The sequence below is a fragment of the Scyliorhinus torazame genome, chromosome 6 (genome assembly GCF_047496885.1).
Source record: "Scyliorhinus torazame isolate Kashiwa2021f chromosome 6, sScyTor2.1, whole genome shotgun sequence".
Lineage (NCBI taxonomy): Eukaryota > Metazoa > Chordata > Chondrichthyes > Carcharhiniformes > Scyliorhinidae > Scyliorhinus > Scyliorhinus torazame.
The window spans coordinates 153,045,241-153,069,973 of NC_092712.1; the positions used below are offsets into that span (position 1 = coordinate 153,045,241).

The window sequence follows — 24,733 nt, forward strand, 5'->3', positions numbered from 1 at the left end:
ATCAGCTGTCCACAATATTCACACTCAGTTCTTTTTCTACTTGTTCAGTGGTATACAATATACTCTAGAAAGCAAGCTGGCTCCTGGTATGAAGATTTACAAGTTGATTTAATTATAGGAATCCTTACAGTTAATGTTACAATGAGCAGTGCAGTTATTTTGAGAAATGCCCTTCTGACTGGACTGAACATTCTGCACCCCCTAACATCAGTGCACTGCAGCAACTTGTCAAGGTACCTTCAACAATCCTTCCACTTTAATGAAATCTATCCCTATGAAGAACAAGAGCAGCTTTGTTACAGGACCACCAGTGAATGAAAATTCCCCTCAAAGTCACATATTTCCATTTTGTCATCACCATTGGGTCAAAATCATGGAATTTTACGATGTAAACATTGTGGGAGCATTACCACAACAGCTGCTGCAGTTGCAGGACTAGGAATGGACAATAAATGCAGCCTTGCCAGTGTTATCACGTCCCTACAGCAAATATGAAAATCAATCTTCAAATGCATTATTAATGTGTCACTTACCAATCAGCATAAAAATTGACTAGTGCAACATCTGCATTGCCTGGGGAGGGAGAAAAGAAAGGTTATCGTAAGTTAATATTTCCACAGCATGATTCAAATTTTGAACATTAGCTAAAAGATATCCCGACAAACACTGCATTAACACAGATATTATAAATACTATTTTTTATGAGAAAAACAGGTAGATACAGGTCAGGAATTAATGCTCCCCTGGCGGCAGGCTGGGTAACCCTAGCCATGGGCGGCACAGTAGCACAGTGGGTAGTACTGATGCCTCACAGTGCCAGGGACCTGGGTTTGATTCCGACCTTGATGACTGACTGTGTGGAATTTGCATGTTCTCCCTGTGTCTGTGTGGGTTTCCTCCGGGTGCTCTCGTTCCCTCCCACAGCCCAAAGATGTGCAGGTTAGGTGCTAAATTTCCCCTTCGTGTCCAAAAGGTTAGGCGGGGTTACTGGGCTATGGGGATTGGGTGGAGCGTGGGCCTAGGTAGAGTGCTCTTTCGGAGGGGCACTGCAAACTCGATGGGCCGAATGGCCACCTCCTCGACTGTAGGATTCTATGACACCAGCTTCTACTCCCTCCTTGGTGATCCTGCCTCATGATGGCCAGCAAAATCCTGCCTTATGAGGGCCAGCAAAATCCTGCCTCATGAGGGCCAGCAAAATCCTGCCTCATGCGGGCCAGCAAAATCCTGCATTCACGCATTTCTGGAGTCAGATTTACCAGAGGGTGGTGAAACTGTGGAACTCATTGCCGCAGAAGACTGTGGGGGCCAAATCACTGAGTGCCAACGCACGTGGAGAAGGTAGTCAAGAAGGCATACGACATGTTTGCCTTCATTGGCCAGGACATAGAGTACACAAATTGGCTAGTCTTGTTGCAGCTGTATTGAAGCTTAGTTAGGCCACATTTGAAATATAGTTTTCAGTGTTAATGTAAGCCTACTTGTGACAAAAATAAAGATTATTATTAAATCCAGGTGGCAGGCTAGGAAAGGAGGGGTGGAAAGTATTGAGGGCAGTCTTCCCACACAGAAACTACTTGGGACATCAAAGCCACTTCAGTGTCTCATGCTGCTGCTGCTGGTATTCAGCTAGTGGTGAGTGGATCCATGTCATCCAGATAATCTGCCAGGTAAATTCTGCCAGGTGTGCCCGAGCCTGGTTGGAGGTTGGGGTGTTCCTCCTACTGGGGCAGTTCATGTCAAATGGGGAGGCCGACCGGTTGCAAGGACTGCCCATATTGTAAACATTATGAAAAATTGGAACAGGAGAAGGCAATTTAGCCCAATGAGCTGGTTCTGCCTTTTACTAAAATCATAGCTGATCTCAATATGGCCGTAATTTACTTTCCTACCTGTCCTCATAAATCTCAACTCCTTTGTCGGTCCAAAATCCGTCTATCCCAGCCTGTAATATATTCAATGATCCAACCTCCACTGTTCTCTGTGGAAGAGAATCCTAAAGACAGAAGAAATTTCTTCTCATCTCCCCTCATAGAAACATAGAAAATAGAAGCATGGGGAGGCCATGTGGCCCTTCATGCCTGCCGCGCCATTCATTATCATCAAGGCTGATCATCCTGATCCTGCCTGGCCACCCGCATCATTTGATCCCCTTCACTGCAAGTGCTATATTCAACTGCTTCTTGAAAACATATAATGTTTTCGCCTCAACTGCTTGTTATGGTAGTGAATTCCACAGGCTGATCACCCTCTGGGTGAAGACATTTCTCATCTCATTCCTAAATCGTTTACCCCGTATCCTTCGACTGTGGCCTCTGGTGCTGGACTCTCCCACCATCGGGAAAATCTTTCCTGCATCTACCCTGTCTAATCCTGTTAGAATGTTATACGTCCCCCCCCCCCCCCCCCCCCACGTCCTTCCTTCATTCTGATGACCTCCAGTGAATACAATCCTAACCAACTCAATCTCATCTCATACTTCAGACTTGCCATCCCAAAAATCAGTATGGTAAACCTTCTCTGCATTCCTCTCTGAAGCAAGAACATCCTTTCTCAGATAAGGAGACCAAAACTGCACACAATATTTCAGGTGTGGCCTCACCAAGGCCTTGTATAATTGCAGCAAGACAACCCTGCTTCTGCACTCAAATCCTCCTGCTATGAAGGCCAACATGCCACTTGCCTTCTTTACCGCCTGATGCACCTGCATGCTTACCTTCAGCGACTGGTATATGAGGACACCCAGATCTCGTTGCCTATTCCCCTCTCCTAATTTAAGGCCATTCAGGTAATAATCTGCCTTCCTGTTTTTGCTACCAAAGTGGATAACCTCACAATTATCCAAATTATACTGCAAGTGCCATTCATTTCATTACAGGGATATCACTTATTTTTAAAAGGTGTCCCCTAGAAAGAGATTCCTCCACGAGAGGAAACATCCTCCCTGTCAAGTCCCCCTAGAACCTTATATGTTGCAATAAAATCCCCTCTCATTCTTCTAAACTTCACTGAGTATAGGTGCTACCTGCTCAACCTTTCCTCATAAAACAACCCCTTCATCCTAGGGAACAGCTTTGAACTGCTTCCAATGCAAGTATATCCCTCAAGTAAACAGGCCAAAGCCTGCACAAAATACACCCAAGTATGGTTTCACCAATGCCCTGTACAGCTGTACGTGCATGCTGACTTTATTTTGATTCATTTACAAGGACACTCCGATCTCGCTGCACTGCAGCATTCTTCAACTCTCTCCATTTAAATAATATTCTACATTTCTATTCTTCCTGCCAAAGTGCACATCACATTTTCCCATATTATATTCCATCTGCCAATTTTTTGCCCACTGGTTTAATTTATCTGTATCTCTTTGCAGACTCTTGTCTCTTCCTCACAACTTGTTTTCTTGCCTATCTTTGTACCAACAGTTGGTCCCTGCACCCAAGTCTTTAATATAGATAGTAAATAGATGAGGAGGTCTTGTGGCGTAGCACCCCTGCCTCTGAGTCAGAAGCAGGGTTCAAGTCCCAATCCAGGACTTGATGGCCAAGGAAGATATCTTTGTAACACAGCCAAACAGTACCAATATCAACTTGCAAATCCTTCCAACATACACCAATGATAGTGGTATGAGTGAGAGAGACTCCTGGTCAGCCAAGTGATGGTGAGAAATTGGAGCCTCTACCAATCCATAGCTCCACACTAAAACATACATCTAAGAAATGTATAAAAGCGACTTCTGGTGCGGCGATGACCAGCTAAGTCGCACGTTTCGGCACCTCCCGTCGAAACGGACTTTTGGACTCTTATTAAGAGCCCCAACGGCAATTTTTAACCGCCAAAATCATTGTGCGGTGAAATAGGAGGGAATCCCCCCGGATAAATATGGATAAAGGAGAGGATAGCGGCCAGATTGCAGTGGATCCACTGGAGCAGCGGCAAGGAAGGGAAGCTCGAAGCAAGATGGCGTTGGAAGGTGGCTGTTCGGTATGGGGCCCGGAGCAACAAGAGTTCCTGCGGCGCTGTGTGGAAGAGCTGATGTTGGCCCTGATGCTACAGGCGATTGAAGGGCTAAAGGAGGCGCAGAGGACCCAGGAATTGGAGCTTCGGGTCGTGAAGGCAAAGGCTGCGGAGAATGAGGATGAAATACAGGGCCTGGTGGTAAAGACAGACGCACGAGGCACAGCACAAAAGGTGTGTGGAGAGGTTGGAAGCCTTGGAGAATAACTCGAGGAGGAAGAATTTAAGAGTCTTGGGTCTTCCCGAAGGCACAGAGGGGGCGGACGTCGGGGCATATGTGAGCACGATGCTTCACTCGCTAATGGGATCAGAGGCCCCGACGGGCCCTTTGGAGGTGGAGGGAGCTTACCGAGTTTTGGCGCGAAGACCAAAGGCAGGAGAAATACCTCGAGCCATAGTGGTGAGGTTTCTCCGCTACAATGACAGAGAGATGGTTCTAAGATGGGCGAAGAAAACTCGGAGCTGCAGGTGGGAGAACGAGGTGATCCGCGTGTACCAGGATTGGAGTGCGGAGGGCAAGTTTCAACCGGGCCAAGGCGGTGCTCCACAAAAAGAAGGTTAAATTTGGAATGTTGCAGCCGGCGAGACTGTGGGTCACACACCAAGGGAAGCACCACTACTTTGAGACGGCAGAAGAGGCGTGGACATTCATTGTGGACGACAAGCCGGAATAGTCTGGCGAGAGAAAAAGCTTCTGTAATAAAGTGGTGGGGTGATTATGTGGGACGAGGAAGGGGAAAGGGGGGGGGGGATTTTTTCAATTTTGTAACTTTTCTCTTTTCCCCTCGTTGGGGGGGGGGGGGGGGGGGGGGGGGGGGGAGTATGGGGAACCATGGGCACCGGTGGGAAGGAAAGGGGAAGGAGAAGGGAACTGCGCCATCAGGGGCAGGGCCGAGTGGGAAATGCGGGCTTTGCTCCCGCGCTATGGTAATTGTGGCGGGAACGGGGACGCAAGAAGGAGGGGGCCTCGCACAATGAGGGGCCGAGGACAAACGGGGGAAGCCGACGTCAGCCAGAGTTTGCTGACTTCTGGGAGCAACATGGGGGGTGCAACTACGCTACGCTAGAAAGGGATCTAGTGGGGGGGGGGGGGGGGGAGTTAACTGGATTGCTGCTGCTGAGGGGAAGGGGGAGCTGTTATGGGGCGGGGTGGTCGGGACGGGAGAGCACCGTCGGTGGGATATACGGGTACGTGGGAACCGGGTGAGGAGCTGGGTTAGAAAAGGGGGCATGGGGTGGGGGGGGTAAAGAGCCCCCCAACCCAGCTGATCATGTGGAACGTGAGAGGGCTGAATGGTCCGATTAAAAGGGCACGGGTACTCGCACACCTAAAGAACTTAAAGGCAGATGTGGTCATGTTGCAGGAGACGCACTTGAAACTGGCAGATCAGGTCAGACTACGTAAAGGATGGGTGGGGCAGGTGTTCCATTCGGGCTGAGATGCGATGACTAGGGGGGTGGCTATATTAGTGGGGAAACGGGTACAGTTTGAGGCAAAGACCATAGTGGTGGACAGTAGGGGTAGATACGTGATGGTGAGTGGCAGATTGCAAGGGGAGGCAGTGGTTCTGGTGAACGTATACGCCCCGAACTGGGATGATGCAAACTTCATGAAGCGTATGCTGGGGCGTATCCCGGAACTGGAGGCGGGAAAGCTGGTAATGGGGGGAGACTTCAATACGGTGCTTGATCCAGGGCTGGACCGGTCTAGGTCTAAGACCGGGAGGAGGCTGGCAGCGGCCAAGGTGCTTAAGGACTTCATGGAGCAGATGGGAGGAGTAGACCCCTGGAGATTTATTAGGCCTAGGAGTAAGGAGTTTTCATTTTTCTCCCATGTTCACAAGGTGTATTCACGGATAGACTTTTTTGTCCTGGGAAGGGCACTGATTCCGAAGGTGACAGGGACGGAGTACATGGCCATAGCCATTTCGGACTACACTCCACATTGGGTAGATCTGGAGATAGGAGAGGAAAAGGAGCAGCACCCACTCTGGAGATTGGATATGGGGTTGTTGGCGGATGAGGGGGTATGTCTAAGGGTGAGGGGGTGTATCAAAAGGTACCTGGAGCTTAATGATAATGGAGAGGTCCAGGTGGGAGTGGTCTGGGAGGAGCTGAAGGCGGTGGTCAGAGGGGAACTGATATCCATAAGGGCCCATAAAGGGAAGCAAGAGAGCAAAGAAAGGGAGCGACTGTTGAGAGAACTTCTGAGGGTAGACAGGCAATATGCAGAGGCTCCGGAGGAGGGACTGTACAGGGAAAGACAAAGGCTACATATGGAATTTGACCTGCTGACCACGGGCAAGGCAGAAGCACAGTGGAGGAGGGCACAGGGAGTACAGTATGAGTACGGAGAGAAGGCGAGCCGGTTACTGGCCCAACAACTGAGGAAGAGGGGAGCGGCGAGGGAGATAGGTGGGGTGAGGGATGAGGAAGGTGAGATGGAACGGGGAGCGGAGAGGGTGAACGGGGTGTTTAAGGCATTCTACGAGAGGTTGTATAAGGCTCAGCCCCCGGAAGGGAAGGAGGGAATGATGCATTTCCTAGATCGGCTGGAATTCCCGAAGGTGGTGGAGGAACAGGAGAGGGCGGGACTGGGAGCACGGATTGAGGTGGAGGAGGTGGTAAAGGGGATTGGGAGCATGCAGGCGGGGAAGGCCCCGGGACCGGATGGGTTCCCGGTGGAATTTTATAGGAAATACATGGACCTACTGGCCCGCTTTTGACGAGAACCTTTAATGAGGCCAGGGAAAGGGGGAAGTTGCCCCCGACTATGTCGGAGGCGACGATATCGTTACTCTTAAAGAAGGAAAAAGACCTGCTGCAGTGCGGGGCTTACAGGCCTATTTCCCTCCTGAACGTGGATGCTAAGCTCCTGGCCAAAGTGATGGCGACAAGGATAGAGGATTGTTTCCCGAGGGTGGTCCACGAGGATCAAACTGGGTTCGTTAAGGGGAGACAGCTGAACACGAATATACGGAGGCTGCTCGGGGTGATGATGATGCCCCCGCCGGAGGGGGAGGCGGAGATAGTGGTGGCGATGGACGCTGAGAAAGCATTTGACAGAGTGGAGTGGGACTACCTGTGGGAAGTGTTGAGGAGATTTGGTTTTGGAGAGGGGTTTATTGGATGGGCACAGCTGCTATCTAGGGCCCCGGTGGCAAGTGTGATCACGAACAGGCAGAGGTCCGACTACTTCCGTCTTTATAGAGGGACAACCCGTTACATAGAACATAGAAAATACAGCACAGAACAGGCCCTTCGGCCCACGATGTTGTGCCGAACCTTTGTCCTAGATTAATCATAGATTATCATTGAATTTACTGTGCAGGAGGCCATTCGGCCCTTTGAGGCTGCACCGGCTCTTGGAAAGAGCACCCTACCCAAACTCAACACCTCCACCCAACACCAAGGGCAATTTGGACATTAAGGGCAATTTATCATTGGCCAATTCACCTAACCCGCACATCTTTGGACTGTTTGCATTGGCAATTGAGCCGCTGGCCATAGTACTGAGGGGCTCTAGGAAGTGGAGGGGAGTACTCAGGGGAGGAGAAGAACACCGGGTATCATTGTATGCAGATGATCTATTGATGTATGTTGCGGACCCAGTGGAGGGGATGCCTGAGATAATGCGGACACTCAGGGAGTTTGGGGAATTTTCGGGGTACAAATTGAATATGGGGAAGAGTGAGTTGTTCGTGGTGCATCCGGGGGAGCAGAGCAGGGGAATAGATGATTTACCGCTGAGGAGGGTAATAAGAGATTTCCGGTACTTAGGGATCCAGATAGCCAGGAGCTGGGGAACCCTACATAGGCTTAATTTAACACGATTGGTGGAACAGATGGAAGAGGATTTTAAGAGATGGGACATGGCGCCCCTGTCACTGGTGGGGAGGGTGCAGGCGGTCAAAATGGTAGTCCTCCCGAGATTTATTTTTGTGTTCCAGTGCCTCCCGGTGATGGTTACGAGGGCTTTTTTCAAAAAAATTGAGAAGAGTGTTATGAGCTTTGTGTGGGCTGGGAAGACCCCGAGAGCGAGGAGGGTTTTTTTTGCAGCGTAGCAGGGATAGGGGGGGACTGGCACTGCCGAGCTTAAGTGATTATTATTGGGCTGCCAATACCTCAATGGTGTGTAAGTGGATGGGAGAAGGGGAGGGAGCGGTGTGGAAGAGACTGGAAATGGCATCCTGTAAGGGAACCAGCCTACAAGCACTGGCGACGGCGCCATTGCCGTTCTCCCCGAAGAAATACACCACAAGTCCAGTGGTGGTGGCAACGCTGAAAATTTGGGGGCAGTGGAGACGGCATAAGGGAATGACGGGTGCCTCGGTGCGGTCCCCGATAAGGAATAATCATAGGTTTGTCCCGGGGAGAATAGATGGGGGATTTAGAACATGACAGAGAGCAGGGATTGTGCAACTGAGGGATCTGTTCCTAGACGGGACGTTTGCGAGTCTGGGAGCGCTGACGGAAAAATACGGGTTGCCCCAGGGGAATGCATTTCAGTATATGCAATTGAGGGCTTTTGTGAGGCAACAGGTGAGGGAATTTCCGCAGCTCCCGACGCAGGAGATTCAGGATAAGAGTGATTTCGGGGACATGGGTGGGGGATGGTAGGGTGTCAGATATATACAGGGAAATGAGAGACGAGGGGGAGATCATGGTGGATGAGCTGAAGGGAAAATGGGAAGAAGAGCTGGGGGAAGAGATCGAAGAGGGGCTGTGGGCAGATGCCCAACGCAGGGTAAACTCTTCGTCCTCGTGTGCCAGGCTTAGCCTGATACAATTCAAGGTCTTGCACAGGGCGCACATGACCGGAGCAAGGCTCAGTAAATTTTTCGGGGTAGAGGATAGGTGCGGGAGATGCGCGAGAAGCCCAGCGAACCACAGCCACATGTTTTGGTCATGCTCGGCACTGTATGGGTTCTGGGTGGGGGTGGCAAATGTGCTTTCGAATGTGGTGGGGTTCCGGGTCGAGCCAAGCTGGGGGTTGGCTATATTCGGGTTTGCAGAAGAGCCGGGAGTGCAGGAGGCGAAAGAGGCTGATGTCTTCGCCTTTGCGTCCCTAGTAGCCCGGCGAAGGATATTGTCAATGTGGAAGGAAGCTAAACCCCCGGGCGTGGAGGCCTGGATAAACGACATGGCAAGGTTTATAAAACTGGAACGGATAAAGTTCACACTAAGAGGTTCGGCTCAAGGGTTCACCAGGCGGTGGCAACCGTTCATTGACTATCTCGCAGAACGATAAAGGAACTGGGAAAGTAGCAGCAGCAACCCGGGGGGGGGGGGGTGGGGGGGCCTCGGGTGGGTCCTCAGGGGTGTTTTTGTATGGATATTGTTACTTGGATATGTATATTGGCTTGTTTGACTTTATTATTTGGGAGTTAATATTCTGTTATGGCAGTTGCCATTTAGTTTATATATTATTTATTTATTTGTTAAAAAACGGTCACTATTATTTATATTGTTTTATTGTTGTAAAAAGGGAAACATTTTTGTACTGTTTTGTTTGGCCAAAAAATTTTTTTGAATAAAATATATTTTAAAAAAAGAAATGTATAAAAGCAAATTACTGCGGATGCTGGAATCTGAAACCAAAGAGAAAATGCTGGAAAATCTCAGCAGGTCTGGCAGCATCTATAGGGAGAGAAAAGAGCTAACGTTTCGAGTCCAGTACAAAGGGTCACCTGGACTCAAAACGTAAGCTTTTTTCTCTCCCCCACAGATGCTGCCAGACCTGCTGAGATTTTTCAGCATTTTCTCTTTGGTATAAGAAATGTATGTTGCCACAGCAACTCTTACTCCTTTGAGGATCGGTTGGCTGGACGGCCAGTGTGGATCAGATTGGAGCCAACATCACAGAGTTCAATCTAGGTTCTGGCTGGGGTGAATTTGGGACCTTCCTCCTTGCCTACCCTTGGTGGAGGTTGCGACGTTATAGGTCAGACTTGCCTTTGGTCAGAAAACTCAAGAAGAATAGAATCATAGAATTTACAGTGCAGGAGGCCATTCGGCCCATCGAGTCTGCCCAGGCCCTTGGAACGAGCACCCTGCCGAAGCCCACACCCCTACCCTATTCCCGTAACCCAGTAACCTCATCAAACCCTTTTGGACACCAAGGGCAATTTAGCATGGCCAATCCACCTAACCTGCACATTTTTGGATTGTGGGAGGAAACTGGAGCACTCGGAGGAAACCCACGCTGACTTGGGGAGAAAGTGCAGACTCCGCACAGACAGTGACTCAAGCCGGAATCGAGCCTGGGACCCTGGAGCTGTGAAGCAACTGTGCTAACCACTGTGCTACCATGCCCCCTATATCTACTTTGTTTTTCCTGAGGAGGCATATGTAGGCACTCTTCCAAATCCATAACTGCACCAGAAGCGCACAGCTAGGGCTTCAGTTAGTTCTCGTTTAGTACAGATATTCTAATGGCTCAGAGCCTCTACTCTATCCAATGCACTTAGCTACTCCTTCATTGGCATCAAGTGAACTGAATTGATTGGGATGCTAGTATCTATGACGATGGGGACCATTGGAGCAGGGCAAGCAGGGTCTTCCATTCGACATTTTGTCTGAAGGCATCTGAAAACATTACAGCCTTATCTATTGCACTCACATTCTGAGCCCCAACATCCAGTGAACTAGCAATATGGAAATAGACAAGACAAGAGAATGTACCAATGAGCACCAGCAATTTTTTGGAGCCACAGTTAATTTTGGTGGACATTTCATACCTGGGGCTGGAAGTTTATGAAATATGTACGGTTAAGATAATAGACTGTTTACATTCACGATTCTTGTGCAAATATTTTTGCTATTAAATCTTGATCGTTCTCCCAAAAATACTGATTGCACAATGCTCCAACTCTGCATAAGTGGGTCTGATTTTGATCTCTCAAAACTGCTCCATCTCCAGCATGAATGTGGTGGGGAGATAGACAAAGATCATAGTTGAAACACTATCATTGATTCCTGCAGCATTTCACTCGTTACAGTTTTGTCAACGTGAAAATTACCCATTTATCCTGACTTTCCATTTCCTAAAAGGGAGTTTATACATGGGGGGCATGGTTGAGGCCCTAAATGAATGCTTTGCATCAGTCTTTACCAAAGAGGTAGATGCTACCCAGGACATGGTGACAGATAAGGACATTCTGTCCCTAGAAGGGTTTAAAATTGATAAGGAGGAAGTATTCTAGACAGAGTAGGAATGAGCTAGTCAGAATAGGAATGACAGGATGAATGTGTGGCTTGAGAGATGGTGCAGGAGGGAGGGATTCAGACTTTTGGGACATTGGAACAGGTTCTGGGAGAGGTGGGACCATTACAAATTGGACTGTCTACACCTGGACAGGACTGGAACCAATGCCCTAGGGGGGTTGTTTGCTAGCATTGTTGGGGAGGGTTTAAACTAATGTGGCAGGGGGATGGGAACCAATGCAGGAAGTCAGAGGGTGGTAAAGAGGGGGCAGAAACAAAAGCTACTAAGGAGAAAGGTGGAAGACAGAGATTGAACTGCCTTGTATGACAGGTGGGTGGGAACCAGAGCAGTAGGTCAGCGGGAGAAATAACTGAGGGAGAGCTACAGACTAAGGCCAGTAAGATTAAGAGGAAGAGCAGGCAGGGAGTGGTTGGTCAACGCAGCGGGACTGGTGGGCTGAAGTGCATTAGTTTCAATGTGAGGAGCATTTCAGGTAAAACAGATGAACTTAGAGCTTGGATTAGCACGTGGAATTATGATGTTGTTGCTATTACAGAAACTTGGTTGAAAGAGGGACAAAATTGGCAACTAAGCATTCCAGGATTCAGATGCTTCAGGCAGGTTAGAGGGGGATGCAAAAGGGGTGGGGGGGGGGGGGGGTTGCATTATTGGTTAAGGAGAATATCACAGCTGTGCTGAGGGAGGATACCTTGGAGGGCAGTGAGGCAATATGGCTCGAGCTCAGGAATAGGAAATGTGCTGTCACAATGTTGGGAGTTGACTACAGACCTCCAAACAGCCAGCGGGAGATAGAGGAGCAGATATGCAGACAAGTCTTGGAAAGATGCATAAACAATAGGGTTGTTGTGGTGGGTGATTTTAACTTTCCCTATATTGACTGGGACATACTTACTGCTAGAGGCATGGATGGAGCAGAATTTGTAAGGAGCATCCAGGTGGGTTTCTTGAAACAATCTGTAAATAGCCCCAACTCAGGAAGGGGCCATATTAGACCCGATGCTGGGAAATGAGCCTGGCCAGGTGATCGAAGTTTTAGTAGGACATCATTTCGGGAACAGTGACCATAATTCTGTAAGTTTTAAGATGCTTATGGAAAGGGACAGGAGTGGTCCTCAGGTGAAGGTGTTAGACTGGGGGAAGGCTAATTACAACAGCATTAGGCAGGATCTGGAGAGTGTTGACTGGACGAGGCTGTTTGAGGGAAAATCAACATCCGGCATATGGGAGGCTTTCAAATGTCAGTTGATTAGCATTCAGGACTGGCATGTACCTGTGAGGGTGAAAGATAAGGGTGACAAGTATAGGGAACCCTGGATAATGAGGGATATTATGAACCTTGTCAAAAGAAAAAGGAAGCATTTGTAAGATCTAAAAGGCTTAGGACAGATGAAGCCCTTGAAGAATATAAAGCAAATAGGAAGGAACTTAAGGTAGGAGTTAGGAAGGCAAAAAGGAGTCATGGAATGCTATTGGCAAACATTATTAAGCAAAATCGTAAGGCGTTTTATACATATGTAAAGAGCAAGAGAGTCACCAGAGAAAGGGTAGTTTCCATTCAAGGATATTGGAGGAAAGCTATGTATGGAACCAGAGGAAATGGGAGAGATACTAAATGAATACTTTGCCTCAATATTCACCAAAGAGAAGGACTCGACGGATGAGGAGTACAGGGTAGAGTGTGTATATATTCTGAGTCATGTTGATATTGCTAAAGACAAGGTGCTGGGCAAATTAAAAAGCATTGAAGTAGAACTTCCGGTGGCGGCTATGGAGGAGTAAGTCGCACATTTGGTGGCTCCCGCTCTGGTCGGATTTTTGGACCTTTCCCCCGGACTTTTCTTTGGTTTTGAATGGTGGACTCGAAAGCTGAGGCAATTGGGCACCATTTCCACATATTAGTGTATGGAGCAAAGGACCAGAAGTGCATGAAAGAGCAGAAATAAGAAGTTAGCCACGAGATGTGTTGAAGCTGCAGCGAGAGACAGTAAGGTCGAGGACCGGACCCCTGGGGTGGCAGCGCAGCGACCAATGGACCTGGTGATGCAGGCCATCCAGGATGGTTTTGCCAGGCAGAAGCGGGAATGTTTGGACCCGATTAAAGAATCGATCAATCGGCTAGACCGGAGATTGGACGCCCAGGATCGGGCGATTCAGAAGGTCGAGAAGGCGTTGGCTGGGCAGGAGGAGCATCAAACAGCAGTGGAGCTGGAAGTGGGGATGCTTCGGGAACAGCAGAAAAGGCTCCTGGAGAAGGTGGAGGACCTTGAGAACCGGTCCCGCCGGCAGAACTTAAGAATTGCCGGGATCCCGGAAGGGGCTGAGGGAGCAGACGCTGGGGCATACGTAGTGGGTATGTTCTAAAAGCTGCTGGGCGAGGGGGCATTCCCCCAACCGTTGGAGGTGGACAGGGCGTACTGGGCGCTTGCAAGGAAGCCGCGAGCGGGGGACCCTCCGAGGGCAATGGTGGTGAGATTTCACAGGTTCCTGGACAAGGAATGCATTCTTCGGTGGGCCAAGCGAATGCGGAGTTGTAAGTGGGACAACAGCATCCTGGGGTGTACCAGGACCTGAGCGTGGCGGTGGCGAGGAAGAGGGCAGGCTTTAACCAAGTCAAATCTATTTTCTTCAAGAAGCAGGTGAAGTTCGGTCTGCTGTATCCGGTGAGTCTTTGGGTCATGCATGAGGACCAGCATCACTATTTTGAGTCGCCCTATGAGGCGCTGGACTTTGCTAAAAGAAAAGGACTGGTGGGAGTCTGAGAACTTTCGAACTTTGAGACAACTTGTTGGCCCCTTTATTCTGTTTTTTCCCCTTGGTTTTTTGGGTTTTGTTTTCCTGTTTTTAAATTGGCTATGCCTTCTCTTATTGTTTCATGTCTATTTTTGGGGGTCCTTTTAAGAAATAGAGGGGGGGGGGGGGGGGGGGAGTCGATCTTTCGTTTTTGGGTTCTTTTTCACGGTGGATGTTGGCAATGTCCCTTTTGTTTTTATCAATATGCACTTTTGTGGGATGGAGATGTGCCTGTTTGAGTTTCGGTGGGGGTTGCTTTTGTGTTTGTTTTCTCTTGCTGTTGGGTGTTTGTTGGGGATTGTCAGATGAGGGAGTTTGTTTGTATGAGCGGGGGAAGGGGAGGGAGGGAACAATAGGTGGGAGACTTCTTGGCGCCGGGGGCCACCAAGCTAGCTGGGTGAGCTAGCTCACGTAAGCACAGTGGGGGGTGTGCATACGTTTAATTTACTAGATGGGTTAGGTTTTAGAGTAGTGTTGCTGGGGGCGGAATGGGTTCTGCTGATGAGGGAGGGACTTCGGTGGAGGGACACGGAGGAGGTCGGGAGTGGGGACCGCCGTGGGGCGGGCCGGAGGAGGTGCGGCGCAGGGGCTGGAGGTGGGCCCAAGCAAGGGGATGGCTGATTGGCGCGGGGAACTTTGCCCCCCAACTAGGCTGATCACCTGGAATGTTCGGGGGCTAAATAGGCTGGTAAAGAGGGCACGTGTGTTTGCGCACCTGAAGGGACTGAAGGCGGATGTGGTAATGCTGCAAGAGAGGCACCTTAGAGTAGTGGACCAGGTCAGTTTGAGGAAAGGCTGGGTCAGTCAGGTCTTCCACTCGGGGCTGGACACAAAGACTAGAGGGGTTGCGATACTGGTTAACAAGCGGGTGACATTTGAGGTGGGAAGAATCATCTCAGATGTGGGAGGTCGATATATCATGGTTAGTGGCAAGTTGCAGAGGATGAAGGTAGTGCTGGGCAATGTACATGTGCCAAATTGGGATAACGGGGATTTTATAAAGAGGGTGCTAGGGAAGATCCCGGGCCTGGACTCGCACAAGCTGGTCATGGGAGGGGATTTCAATACAGTTATTGATCACGGCCTGGACCGGTCATGTTCGAGAACGGGCAGGGTGCCAGCAATGACAAAGGAGCTGAAAAGGTTAATGGAGCAGATAGAGGGGGTGGATCCATGGAGATTTAGGCAGCCGAGGGAGAAGGAATTTTCTTTTTACTCCCACGTACAGAAGGTGTACTCCCGGATCGATTTCTTTGTTTTAGGTAGGCCCCTACTGGCTGGGGTGGTGGACACGGGATACTCGGCAATCACGATCTCGGACCATGCTCTGCACTGTGTGGACCTGCAGGTTAGTATGGATAGCAAACAGCACCCGCAATGGAGGCTGGATGTAGGGCTATTGGCGGATGAAGCGGTGTGCGAGAGGCTGAGGAAGTGCATGCTGAATTACCTGCAGGTAAATGATACGGGGGAGTTCTCAGCAGCGGTGGTCTGGGAAGCGCTGAAGGCAGTGGTGAGAGGAGAGCTGATCTCGAACCGGGCTCACAAAGTTAGGACGGACAGGGCAGAGACGGACCGACTGGTAAAGGAGATTTTACGAGTTGATAGGAGGTATGCGGAGGCTCCAGGGGCAGGGCTTTTAAGGGAACGCCGGAGGCTACAGGCAGAATTTGGCTTGTTAACCACAGGGAGGGCAGTGGAGCAGCTCAGAAAGGAGAGGGGGGTGATTTACGAGCACGGTGAGAAGGCCAGCAGGATGCTTGCACAGCAGCTCAGAAAGAGGGAGGCAGCTAGAGAAACAGGGAAAGTTGTTGACGGGGATGGGAACTTAGTTGGGGACTCGGCAGGGGTGAGCAAGGCCTTTTGGGACTTTTATAGCAGGTTGTATAGGTCAGAACCCCCTGCGGAGCCGGAGGGGATGAGGCATTTCCTGGAGGGGCTGACTTTCCCGAAGGTGGATGGGAGCTAGTAGAGGGGCTGGGGGCCCGACCAGGCTGGAGGAGATAGTGGGGGGTTTGAAGGCCATGCCGTCGGGTAATTCCCCGGGACCGGACGGGTACCCAGTCAAGTTCTATAAAAAGTTCTCCGAAATATTGGGGCCGGTGCTGTTGAAGGTCTTTAACGAGGCTAGGGAAAGAGGGGTTCTGCCCCAAACAATGTCACAGGCCATGATCTCGCTCATCCTGAAACGGGACAAGGACCCGGAGCTATGTGGGTCTTACAGGCCGATTTCCTTGTTGAACGTAGATGCCACACATCTGGCCAAAATTGTGTCCTCCAGATTAAGGACTGTGTACCGGACGTTATTGTGGAGGATCAGGCGGGGTTCGTTAAGGGTAGGCAGCTGGGGGCCAATGTAAGAAGGCTGTTAAACGTGATCATGATGCCCCCGGAAGTTAGGGAGGTTGAGGTAGTGGTCGCGATGGATGCGGAGAAAGCATTTGACCAGGTTGAGTGGGATTATTTATGGGAGGTGCTGGAGCGGTTCGGTTTCGGGAGGGGCTTTATTGACTGGGTCAGTTTGCTGTACCGGGCTCCGGTTGCAAGTGTACGGACAAATAGGATGACTTCGGAATATTTCAGACTGCACCGGGGGACGAGACAGGGTTGTCCCCTCTCCCCACTGCTGTTTGCGCTGGCGATAGAGCCGCTGGCAATTGCTCTGAGGGCCTCAAGGGGCTGGTCCGGGGGAGGGGGGGGGGTAGAACACAGGGTCTCGCTGTATGCGGATGACCTACTTTTGTATGACTCATACCCAATTGAGGGGATGGAAGAAATTATGGGAACTTTAGGGGAATTCGGCCGGTTTTTGGGAATATAAGCTCAATATGGGGAAGAGCGAGATGTTTGTCCCCAGGCAAGAGGTCAGGAAAGGTAACTGGGGGAACTGCCGTTCAGAGTGGTAGGGGACAGTTTCAGGTACCTGGGTATCCAAGTGGCGAGGGATTGGGACAGGCTGCATAAATTGAACTTGGCCTGGTTGGTGGATCAGATGAAGGAGGATTTCCGGAGATGGGATGCGCTCCCGTTGTCTCTGGCGGGCAGAGTTCAATCGGTAAAAATGACGGTCCTCCCGAGATTCCTATTTGTTTTCCAATGCCTCCCCATCTTCATCCCGCGGTCCTTTTTTAAGCGGACCAATAAGTGATTGCGGGCTTTGTGTGGGGGGACAAGTCCCCACGAGTGAAGAGGGCAATGCTCGAGCGGAGTTGGGGGGATGGTGGGCTGGCGCTGCTGAATTTCAGCAATTATTGCTGGCGGCTAACATAGCCATGGTGAGGAGATGGCTGGTGGGGGGGAGCCAGCGCGGAGGCGGTTTCTTGTAAGGGCAGAAGTTTGGGGGCGTTGTTGACGAATGTGATATAAAATAGTTACTTTAGAGATATTAGTTAATGTAATGTAGAGATAGGCCAGCCTAATTCTGGTTAGTTCACAGACAAAGGATTTCAGACCGCATGGAAAAGCAGGAAGAGGTGTGTCCACCAAAGTGATGCTGAGTAATAGGGGCCAGAGGAAGGGATTGGAAGTGAGCCAATCAGAATAGATCAAACAGGTCAGGAGGGACATAGGATGACCTATGGGCGTCGAGTATGTGAAACTTGATGCCATTTGAATGTATCAGTACAGAGCTCTTTGTCTTAAAGCTTCACTTGATTCCGGAGGTACAGAGAGCAAGAGGCATTCTGTACTGCTGTGAACTGAGAAAGACTTGCAAGTCTAATAAAATAACTAATGCTGTACCTGCAAATCCATCTCGACTTTTATTGAGGCCAGACTGACGGGTAAAGAAACTGAGGATTCAACATTGTTAACAGCGCCTCTGCCGTTCCCACCGGCACGATACTCCACCAGTCCAGTGGTAGTGGTAGCCCTGAGAGTCTGGGGGCAGTGGAGGAGACATGTGGGAGCAGGGGGGCATCGGTATGGTCCCCAATTTGCGATAATCGGCAGTTTGCCCCGGGGAGGATGGACGGGGGGTTCCGAATTTGGCGGAGAGCGGGGATTGAGAGGATGGGGGACTTGTTTATAGAGGGGAGCTTTCCGGATATGAGGGCGCTGGAGCAGAAGTTTGCATTGGCGGGGGGAAATTAACTTCGATATTTACAGGTGCAGGACTTTCTGCGGAGGTAGGCACCAACCTTCCCACTCCTGCCGCTAAGGGAGATTCAGGATAGGGTGGTTTCTAGAGGATGGATAGGAGAGGGGAGTGTTTCGGACATGTATAGAGAGCTGATGGGATCGGAGGCGACGCAGACCGAGGAGCTGAAGCACAAGTGGGAGGAGGAGCTGGGGGGAGAGATAGAGGCGGGCCTTTGGGCAGACGCACTGAGTAGGGTCAACGCGACCGCAACATGTGCCAGGCTCAGCCTGATCCAATTTAAGGTTGTTCACGGGGCTCACATGACAGTGGCCCGGATGAGCAGATCCTTTGGGGTGGAGGACAGGTGTGCGAGGTATGCGGGGGGGGGGGGGGGGGGGGGGACCAGCCAACCATGTCCACATGTTCTGGGCATGTCCAAAGCTGAGGGGATTTTGGCAGGGGTTTGCCGACGCCAAGGTATTAAATACGAGGGTGGTAATGAGTCCAGAGGTGGCGATTTTTGGGGTGTCGCAGGATCCAGGCGGAGAAAGAGGCAGATGTTCTGGCCGTTGCTTCCCTGGTAGCCCGGAGGCGCATATTACTAGCATGGAGGGACTCGAAGCCCCCGAAATCGGAGACCTGGCTATCTGACATGGCTAGTTTCCTCTGCCTGGAGAAAATTAAGTTCGCCATGAGAGGGTCTCTGTTAGGGTTCGCCCGGAGGTGGCAACCATTCGTCGACTTCTTCGCAGATAATTAATCGTCAGCAGAGGGGGGGGGGGGGGGGGGGGGGGCTCGCGTAGATTAGAGGGGTAAGTAATGGTGGGACCTGTGGAAGAGGGAGGTGGTATTTGCACAATGTTAATATTTTCCTTGTTATGTACATTGTTGATTTTGTTGCTGTCACAAAGCCAAAGTAATACCTCAATAAAATGTTTATTAAAAAAAAGGATTGAAGTAGATAAGTCCCCAGCGCCTGATGGGATCTACCCCAGAATACTGATGGAGGCAAGGGAGAAAATTGCTGGGGCCTTGACAGTAATCTTTGTATCCTCATTGGCTACAGGTGATGTTCCAGACGACTGGAGAGTAGCCAATGTTGTTCCATTGTTTAAGAAGGGCAGCAGGGATAATCCAGGAAATTATAGGCCAGTGAGCCTTACGTCAGTGGTAGGGAAATATTGTAAAACATACTTAGAGATAGGATTTGCTCACATTTGGAAACAAATTGACTTATTAGTGATGGACAGCATGGTTTTGTGAAGGGGATGTCGTGCCTCACTAATTTGATCAAGTTTTCAAGGAAGTGACAAAGATGACAGATGAGGAAAAGGTAGTAGATGTTGTATACATGGGCTTCAGTAAAGCCCTTGACAAGGTACCTCATGGTAGACTGGTACAAAAGGTGAATGCACATGGGATCAGAGAAGAGCTGGCAAGTTGGATACAGAACTGGCTTGGGCACAGAAGACAGAGTGTAGCAGTAGAAGGGTGCTTTTCTGAATGGAAGGCTGTGACTAGCAGCGTTCCACAGGGATCAGTTCTGGAGCCTTTGCTGTTCATGGTGTATATAAATGAATTGGAAAAAAAACATAGCTTGTCTGATTAGTAAGTTCACAGGCGACACAATAATTGGTGGAGTTGCGGATAGTGAAGAGAATTGTCAAGAGGATACAGCAGGATATAAACTGGTTGGAATCTTGGGCGGGAAATGGCAGATGGGTTTAATCCGGACAAGTGTGAGATAATGGACTTTGGAAGATCCAATGAATGTAGGAATTACACAATAAATGGTAGAACTCTTGCGAGTATTGACAGGCAGAGAGATCCAGGATGAGATACTTCAATTATGAGGATAGATTGGAGAGGTTGGACTATTCTCCTTGGAGAGAACAAGACAGGCTGAGGAGATTTGATATAGATAGATCATGAAGAGGCAGGTCAGAGTAGGTAGGGAGAAACTTTTCCTGCTCAGAAAAGGATCAAGAATGAGAGGGCACAGATTCAAATTGATTTGTAAAATAAGAAAATGCGATGAGAGAAAAAAAATTTTTTTGCACGAGTGGTTCGGGTCCGGAACACACTGTCTGGAGTGAGGTGAAGGTATGTTCAGTCGAGGCCTTCAAGAGGGCATTACTATTATTTGAATGGAAAGAATGTGCCGGGGTACAGGGAAAAGGCAGGGGAATGGCACTGTCATGCTGCTCATTTGGGAGCTATGCAGACACGATGGGCCGAATGGCCTCCTTATGCACCATAACAATTCTGTGCTTTGGTTGTTAGCCAATCCCCTATCAATACTAACAACAGGAGCTCTTAGCTTTTGCAGTAACCTTATATGTGGCACATTATTGAATGCCTTTTGCAAAACCTAACACTATACTAGTCCGATGTCTACTGTTCTTATATCTACTGGTTCCCCTTTATCCGCCCTGTTTGTTACATCTTCCAAGAACTTTTTGTTAAACATGATTTCCCTGTCACAAAACCTTATTGATCCTGCCTGGTCCGTAGAATAGAAGCCCACAGAATCCCCACAGTGCAGAAAGAGGCCATTCAGCCCATTGAGTCTGCACTGACCCTCTGAAAGCCCACTCCTCACCCTTATCCCAATAGCCCAAGGGGCAATTTAGCATGGCCGATCCACCTAACCTGCTCATCCTTGGACCGAGAGAGAAAAACTGAGCAACCGGAGGAGAATGTGCAAACTCCATAGTCACCCGAGGACGGAATCGAACCCGAGTCCATGGTGCTGTGAGTCAGCAGTGCTAACCACTGTATCACCATGCCACCCCATTGTCCTATGGTTAGGATTTTCTAAGTGTCCTGCAACTACTTCCTTAATAATGGATTCTAGCATTTTCCCAATGACAGATGGTAGATTAACTGGCCTATAGTTACCTGCATACTGTCTCCCTCTTTTCTTGAAGACCCTTGCCTTCCCTTGAAATGCACCTCCCACAACAACCACTCCCACCCCTTGTCAGGTCACCCTGACTGACTCCAGTGAGGCCGCCCCACCTACTACACCATCCATGGTCACCACTCCCAGGTGGCACCACCAATACTAGACAGCTGCCAGCCGATAATTAATTGGTCAGCAGCTCTCGGACGTGGGAAAATCACCTCATGGTGGCACAGTGATTAGCACTGCTACCTCAGTGCCAGGGACCCGGATTTGATTCCAACCTCAGGTGCTTATCTGTGTGGAGTTTGCACTTTCTCTCCTGGTTGTGTGGGTTTCCCCCAGGTGTTCCGACTTCCTCCCACAATCCAAAGATGTGCAGGTTAGGTGGATTGGCCACACTAAATTGGCCCGAGAATGAGTTACAGGGACAGTGAGAGATTTGGGCTTAGGTAGTGTGCTCTTTCATCGGGTCGGTGCCGGCCCGATGGGCCAAATGGCCTCCTTCTGCACTGTAGGGATTCTACGATTATGACAATGATCCCAATGCCAATCAGGTAAGTGTCGGAAAGGCGTTCAATTAGATGGGGTAGGGCAGGGGAGAAAAGACTCAAAATCACTGTATTGGCGTGTCTATTCGCTCTTCAGCCAGTGGACAGGCCTACCACTGTGAGCATTAAATACCAACCGTAATATAAATCCTGCAGTATATGAAAAATTCATAATTTAGTTATAGCTTCAATATAATAATCATCGTAGGTATGAGTAACATGTTGAGTCTATGCACATTGCAAAATTTCTTACTTGGTGTACAACACATCAGCGCAACCAATATAGCATCGCCATTCATTGGCTTCATGAAATTTCATAAATATCTTAAGCATTCAGATTTGTGACTGCATGTTTTTAAACAGAATCTTAAATACAATATCCTGACTTTACCATATAAGCTTAGAGTCAACTAACCAGAAGTACAATCATTTCAGTTTTGTCCATAATTGGGAATGGTCATCATTATCATCAACACCAGGTGAATGGTGGCAAATATGCAGATGCTATTGTTAATTAAGTAAATCACGAAACTCAAAGACACATCTTTATTGCCATTGTAAACGGTCAGTCATTAACCTGGACGACATTAGAATACCTAAACAAGATTTTTTTTTTTTAAAAAACGAGGCAGTGGAAGATGAAAAATAAAAAAAGTCGGTCAGGGAGACTGCCAACATAAGATGAAGCATCATAATATTGGAGAGGATTGTGCAATATTCAAACTGAACTGGTTGGATGTCTCGGTGTTCAGTCTACAAGATTGCATCTTCTATAATTCCACAGAATTCTAAAATTTTGTAACATAGAAGAGGCTATCCAGTTCCTTTTGCCCACTTAGGTTTTAAAGAGTTGTAACATTTAATCTAATTCCCCAGTGCTTTTTCCACACCCTTTCATTTTTTTCTTTTTCAACTATGATATGGTCCTGAGCAGATTACATTTAAAGAGTCTGCATGGACTGTGATCCAATCCCCGTCATATGACGAAACTTAAGAAAAATCTTTGAAAGAGCACTTACCTAAGATTTCATCAATATTTCCACTATCGAGATTTACTATTTCACTCGGAGCTGAAGTACTAAACCACATGGCCTAAAAAACAACAGAAAATAAAAGTTTTAAAAACGATATAATTACATTTTATTTTGTTTTTCCAAATTGTTGCAACCAGCGAGGGCAAGCAAGTAATTCATAACAGTTCCAAACAGCAGCAAATGAGATTGATGTTTCTGATTCATCTCCTGAATCTGAATGGATTGGAGCCTTTGAACATTTCTGCAATTCTGGTTTATTCCCACTATAAAAGCAAACCAGCTTTCAAACTAGCATTTGCATTTGCACTCAGAAGTAACGTTACTCTATAGTAACTGCAGGGCAACCTTTTCCATACTAACTAAACCTTCCAAAAGGTTTCTTTGGTTAGCTTGTAATGAATAATTTTAGAACTATATAAATTGAACATTATGAAAAGTAGTGAGTCAAATTTTACGCCTGCAAATATTACGCCTGCTTGCTTGATCTTTCCTTTCCTTTCTCTTTCCTCTTCCTATTCTCCAATTATTCTTTTCCTTCAAAAATAAACTTCTAGAACACAATCTAGTCTGGAGAGAGGGGGGGGGAAAGTTGTAAAAATTGGCCTTTCAGCCAAGGTGGTCAGTTGGTTGATTAGTTCTTCAACCACCCGAGCTCCAGGCTCTTCAACCGCAACTGGGTAAACCAACTATGCAATTTTTCTGCACCAGGGGTCTACCGTTTCTGTATGAATTAAGCTCGAGCACCAGAAGCATGATCATGCCCAGAAATAAATCATCCAAAGTCAACAGCATACAACAATGATTGAGGATGGGATGGTGACTGGGAATGTCACTGGACTAGTAATTAAGAGGACCAGGCTAATGTCAAGTGTGCTGAATGCAGGAAATGTCATATTTTATATATTTTTTGAACTAATGTTATTAAAACCTGAGTTAAGATGCATGCAGATAGTAGGGTGAATTCTCAGCTTCGCTGGCAGCGCCCGTGGGTTTCCCAGCAGCATGAGGTGGCCACAATGGGAAATCCCATTGGCCAGCGGCAGGAAAGGAGAATCCCACTGCTGGCGACGATACATGCCGAGGAACATGCAGCTGTGGGGGGAGGGGGAGGGCGGGGAGAGTTCACCTCAGTATGTCTGCTAAAGGTGTGATTAAGGGGTCTTAAAAGTGAGCTAAACATGAATTTTATGAGTGTTTTGATAATGATATACTGTTTACGTTTAAAGGACAACTGGGGTGCAGATAATTTGAGCGGCAGTGAGTTTGGTCCTAGATAAACAAGACATGGGACATCTTGTGGAAGGAGACAGAAAAATACCGTATGCTTTTGGGTACAGATAACGTAATTAAGGCAAGGACAGAGCTAAAACGTTAGTTCTTCCAAGGATTTTAATCTGAACAGACGTGTTTCAGTTTTCGTCCTGAAAGTTTCGCTCTCCAAAGATTCTGCAGAGAAAGGCAAGTAGAAACCTGATTGTTAACTTTATTCATGAGTGGTATTTGAACTATATTGTTCTGCTTAGCTGAAATATAGAGGCAGGCTTCGGAAGTAAGTTAAAGTTTCTCTTTTACTTAAGAACTGTTCTAACTGTTAATTGTAAAGCTATTTCCCTGTTGTTAATCTGGTTAATTATGTATTTAAACTAAAGGTTTGTTTTGACATAAAAGATAACTACGGGTCAGTGTTATCACTCATGTGGTGCAGTAACATTCCTCACAATTTTACCAATTGCAAATAGTTGGGTTCTCATCTGGGATCCTAATACCCGAGACATGGGTTCAAATCCCACCATAGGAGCTGGTTTAGCACAGTGGGCTAAACAGCTGGCTTGTAATGCAGAACAAGGCAGTAGTGCGGGTTCAATTCCCGTACCGGCCTCCCCGAACAGGTGCCGGAACATGGCGACTAGGGGCTTTTCACAGTACCTTCGTTGAAGCCTCCTTGTGACAATAAGCGATTATTATTATTATGGCAGCTTGAGGAATTTAAATTCTAAAATAAGATTTTTTTTTTAAAACTGGAAGTAAACACCAGCCTCAGTAGTGACAATTAAATTATTATTGATTGTTGCAAATATCCATCTGGTTCACTAAAGTCCTTCAGAGAAGGAAATCTGCCATCCTTAC

The 24,733-nt window shown here is 48.4% G+C and overlaps 1 protein-coding gene across 1 annotated transcript in view; it reads right to left on the bottom strand.

The window, feature by feature from the left end:
- Positions 1 to 24,733, bottom strand: part of erp44 (endoplasmic reticulum protein 44) — a 212,428-nt gene that overhangs the window by 81,686 nt on the left and 106,009 nt on the right. The window contains exons 2-3 of the mRNA XM_072508934.1: positions 22,592 to 22,664; positions 534 to 573 (exon numbers count right to left, since the gene is read on the bottom strand). Of these exons, the coding sequence (XP_072365035.1) occupies positions 534 to 573; positions 22,592 to 22,664 (113 nt within the window). The remainder of the gene's footprint in view (positions 1 to 533; positions 574 to 22,591; positions 22,665 to 24,733) is intronic.